The sequence below is a fragment of the Lolium rigidum genome, chromosome 2 (assembly GCF_022539505.1).
Source record: "Lolium rigidum isolate FL_2022 chromosome 2, APGP_CSIRO_Lrig_0.1, whole genome shotgun sequence".
Lineage (NCBI taxonomy): Eukaryota > Viridiplantae > Streptophyta > Magnoliopsida > Poales > Poaceae > Lolium > Lolium rigidum.
The window spans coordinates 32,300,697-32,305,641 of NC_061509.1; the positions used below are offsets into that span (position 1 = coordinate 32,300,697).

The window sequence follows — 4,945 nt, forward strand, 5'->3', positions numbered from 1 at the left end:
CAGTCACACAGTGACACAAAGGTTAATTAACTTGGGCCAAAACTTAACCTGGTGAAATTTATATTGGGCTACGAACCAAGGAGCACGACGAGGCTGTACCGGCTCCGGACCCACCACCAAAACGAACGGCTGAGATCTCCCGGGCGCAGGATCAGACGGTAGCACGCGGGTCTCCGTCCCGGATTACTCTGCGAGATCCGACACGCTCCCTGCTCCGCTGTCCTGCCTCCCCGCTCTCCTCGGCTCGCCTTGACGCGAGATCGGGAGGAAAAAAAACCCAAAACCCTAGCCCACGTCGCCGGCGGCGAGATGGCCGTGAACGAGGAGACCTCCGTCTACGTCGGCGGCCTGCCCTACGACGCCGACGAGGAGATGCTCCGCCTCTACTTCGAGCCCTGCGGCACCATCGTCTCCGTCAAGGTAATGAACTCGCCCACCTCCGTTTTGCTCCCCGCTTCTCCTTGTTAGCCCTCTCCCTTCGAGCTGCCCGGTGCTGGGGCTGGCGTGATGGGTCGTTTGGGAGTGCGATTATTTCCGTGTACTTTCGGGCGAAAAAAAATGTTTTTTTTGGTTTTAGGGTTTCGTTCTGCTGCCGCCGCCGCTTCGATGCGGTAGCATGGGCCTGCAAGGTTCTGTGGTTCAGAGTGGGGCTTTTATGTATGTCATTTTGATTCGATTACGTGCAAATGAGGGCGCATGGAGTGGTGGGATAGAGTTGATTCTGGAAGAGCTCCACTACTGGATAAGAGAGGACTTTGCCTCACTAAGGACGAAATGGAAAGACGGAGGTGCAGATGTAGTGTTTGCTCTTTTGGTGCTTAAGTCGGTGTCAATTGCGTTCCAGGTACCAGTTTCTTGTTTTGTGTGGTATTCCTATCCTAGGAGGGGGCTCGCTTGGATTTCAGGTATTTGATTTAATGCCTACAAGTCTGGATTTGGAATACCGTTCAAGTGAATCTTAGATATCAAGGCATGGATTTCAGGGCATTATGATCTAGTTTGTGAATATGACCGTGTGGCAGGTGTAATATTTTCCGCAGGCCAAAATCATTACCGTGTGGCGGGTGTAATCTTTTCCGCAGGCCAAAATCATTATTAAAGCTGGTTTACAAAACTTAAAGTTTGATCTTGCCTATTTAAGTCCCATCATCACACATGTGCACAAAATAACAATAACAATAACTCGTAAAAGAAGCCTGATTTGGAGGTCATGATTCTGGCACCGTTATCGCTATTTTCCACATTCTCCTATTTAAACCCAAATCTTTGGGTACATCCCTTTCCTTCAAATCTCTTTTGGTTGAGCCCTGACTCTCCTTATACAGTCGACAGTAAAATTTAGCTATCCACCTGAGCATTTGGATTTTGGAGTTCTCCTTATGCCCAAACCATATCGCACAGTGTTGCTTTTCGTCAATTGTCGTCATTGTGATTTTGGTTGTTCCTTGTATGACCGCAAATTCACGATAGCATATGCATCTCAGTTAAACGCTTCTGCGGAACTGTTGTCCTTTAGTAGGCCAACATTCTGCGCCATACAAGATCACATGCCATAATTGGCTATGATTTTTTTTTGCTTGTTTGCTTTGAGTTGTTAGAATTTAATGATTCGGTTTTCCTTGAAGTGGTTCCTTGTGATATGATCAATGGGAGATCGAGATTGTGCGTGCAATTAGACACCATTGTTTCCTGATCAATTTGTGCATTGCAAATTGCAGGTGATAAATGACCAGAGAGTCAGGGGCAAGTGTTATGGGTTTGTTACGTACACTCACCCTAAGGCTGCTCAGCGTGCTATCATGCAAATGGATGGCAAGGTATAGTTCATATATGGAACTTTAACGCCTATGTTTCTTTCTCTTGTATTGAGTATTTTGTTGTTCGGAACAGCAAATAGGTAATCGTGCTGTTAGAGTAAATGAAGTGCGGACAAGAGTTGACAACCGTGAGTTTGGGCGTGATAGTTTCCGTCGGGATCCTATAAGAGATGGAAGGGATGGATACTGGGACAGAAGGGATAGGGAGAGGAGTTATGATCGTCACCGCGATAGAGATCCCTACCATGACAGGGATAGTGATAGACCTCGCGACCATGGTAGGGACAGATATGATGAGCGTGGGGGATTTGATCAAGATATGGACTATTCCATGGATCGAGATCATGAAGGAGATGAAAGGCGTGCTAGAGACCATTATCGGGGAGACCATGATCGTCCAGTGGAGGCACGTAATGTGGATTCTGATAATGAAAGAGAGAAGGAAAATTCAAAAGGCTATGATAGTGAAAGAGATAAAGACAAGGAACAGCCACCAAGGAAAAGGTTCAGGTATTACTTTTTCATAGTTATGATATGTTAACAGGAACTATGTTAATATTGCTAAGTTGCTAACCATGAGCTTGTTGGGAGTGAACAAGATCATTACTTCTTAGTTATAGGAAAAAAGTTCTGTGGCCATGAGACTTATTGAAATATTAAGACCCTAGTTGAATAGCTGCAGAGTTGCAACACCTCCTTTGGGAATTACATTTCATTATCCTTCTAAATAATAAGACACTATATAGTAACTTTGAACAGTGTAGGTGGATAATATCCATACGGTACCATGCATTCGTCTTATTATGTACATTAAGTTCTTTGGATAGTGTAATTTTACATTGGCAAGCTTACAGATTGTTAGCTTACTCAAAATGTATGTTGATCTGGCTCAATGTTTAGATTGCTTTAATTTGCTTAAATGCATGCCATTAGTCAAACCATCACCATTAATAGAATCTAACAACCAGCTCTTGCACATGTGGTCTTTTATTGTTGATTTGTATTTCTGTTCGTGGTAGAGCACAAATTAGTTTGATACCCCCTCCATTCCATAATTCTTCTCGTGGTTTTATTTTAAATTTGAACCAAAACCACAACAAGAATTATGGAACAGATAGAGTACTTAACTAACCGTACTATGATGACCAAGAATGACAATGTACAACTCCAAATCGACGTAATGGACTTGATTATGCTGACAAGGTGTTACAAATGCTTTATGTTTATGGTATATTAATCATGAAAAACAAGTGATCTGCTTCACTAAGATAGCAATAATGGATCTGGACCCATGGTACTTGTTTTGGACAATAAAAATACTTTAGTTCTTTGATATATGAAATTTGGCAGCCCAATATAACTAAATAAATTATTAGTAAAATATTCTGCATGTTTATTTTGTTTATTATACTTTCCTTGACAAGTGTGACAGTCTGAAATGTCACATGAGTTTTGACTTCTAAAATGTGATGTGCTTTCATTTGCTGGTTTCTGTTTCTGCAAAACCATAATCTTTAGGCATGCCACATGTTTAGTTGTGGAGTACTAAAGAGATCTTTTTCTGGATTAGATGTTCACTTTCATATCTTTTCGTGCAGCCGTCCGAAAGCTCGTGATAGCAGAGAGATTTCAAGTTCCAGTGATGATCTTCATAATGATGTAAATGCATCTGTCCTTGTTCTATGCTATTTTGAATGGGCCATCCACAAGTTTTCGTGACTCTCGCGACCTGCTCTCAGTTGCTTGTTTTGGTAAATTTGAACATCTACCTTACCTTTGTGTGCTTGTATTAGGTAAAACACCAGCTGGACAAGGCCATTCAGATGCATGAGGATCTTGAAAATGAGGTACTCCATTTTCGTAAAGTGTATACCATCTCAAGAGAGTCAGTCTAAGCTGTAACTGTGTAAGCTAATATGAATTCGTTTCTACATAGGATCTGTTTGACCAAAAAATTCTACATTCCTTAAGTAGGAATAGACAGCCAACAAAATCCTAAGCATTAAATATGCTAGACCCTGTGTACTCAGTAAGCGAATGCCTTATATCATGTATTCAGGTTGACGCATACTAGTTGCTTACTTATGGTTGCCTTTACAACTGTTATATTATTTGTTCACTTCAGAAATTTATCCGGCACAACAACACAGTATGAATCAATGACGATAGACCGACAATGGCATTAGATTGAACGATATTAGGAGCTGCTTTGTTATTATTTGCATTTCATTTTAGAAAGATAAATGTCAATGCTGTTGTTTGCAGGTTTCTCAGATCAAAGATAAGGTTACAAGCAAAGAACACCACATTGCAGATTTGCAAAAGAAATCTCTGGTAATTGTTTACCTGATATTGGAATATTTATTTTTGTATAACTTGCCTTATTCTCATTTGAGCTAGTGGGTGCCAAATTGTGAGGACTGTTTTAAAAAAAATTCTTAAAAAAATGCAGAAGTTAGAGGAAGAGCTGGCTGCTGCACGTAAAGTTTCGTCAGAGCGACAATTGGTTGTCACAAAGGTATGTGTGCTTGTTGTGTTCACTGGTTAGCTGCTGCTTTTATGAAGATGAGCAAATCAAGCAATTGACTTCATTGCAAAATTGTACGCGTGCAGCTGTACAAATGTTTTCTTCAACTTCAGGACTTCAATGAAAGGGCCAAGAATGCTGAAAATGATCTCAAGGTTTTTTCCCCAGCATATTTGCTTGTTGTGTTATATGGTTTCAGTAGTGTGTTAATAAGCTGGCTGCAGCTTTTACAGTTGCCAGTTATTACAAGCACCGATTTTCACTCTGTTCACATATCACAGGCTCTCGTTGATTCTGCGATGGCTGAGATCGACATGGCTGAAGATGCCACGACCAAAGACGGTTCAGGGTACGAGAACGGTGTGGCCTGAAGACCTCTGTGTTTTGAGCCGGAAATACCTTGATTAATTGATGCCATCAAGACCTATCCGTCCTGAGTACCTGTCTGACTTGTGTCCGTCTGTAATGTAAGCTGCCCTTAGTATGTCAATCAGCGCAATTATTTAAGTTTGAGAATCTCTTCGTAGGCTGGCCATAACATTCTGGTGGATGCTGTTCAGAAATTTCCCCGAAGTATTTGCGGTTTAAGCCCTTTATTTGA

At 41.6% G+C, this 4,945-nt stretch overlaps 1 protein-coding gene across 2 annotated transcripts; it reads left to right on the forward strand.

Annotated features, from left to right (window-relative positions):
• The first annotated feature begins 214 nt into the window (after positions 1–214).
• Positions 215–4,945, forward strand: LOC124691521 (U1 small nuclear ribonucleoprotein 70 kDa). 2 transcript variants are annotated; one of them, XM_047224806.1, is made up of 9 exons: positions 215–420; positions 1,719–1,817; positions 1,891–2,321; positions 3,416–3,476; positions 3,611–3,664; positions 4,083–4,151; positions 4,270–4,335; positions 4,431–4,499; positions 4,626–4,945. In XM_047224806.1, exons 1-9 carry the CDS (start codon positions 310–312, stop codon positions 4,713–4,715), a joined length of 1,050 nt encoding a protein of 349 aa, XP_047080762.1. In that variant the 5' UTR covers positions 215–309; the 3' UTR covers positions 4,716–4,945. The 2 variants fall into 2 exon arrangements, with proteins under 2 accessions (XP_047080762.1, XP_047080761.1); XM_047224805.1 differs by having other exon boundaries at positions 217–420; positions 1,891–2,327.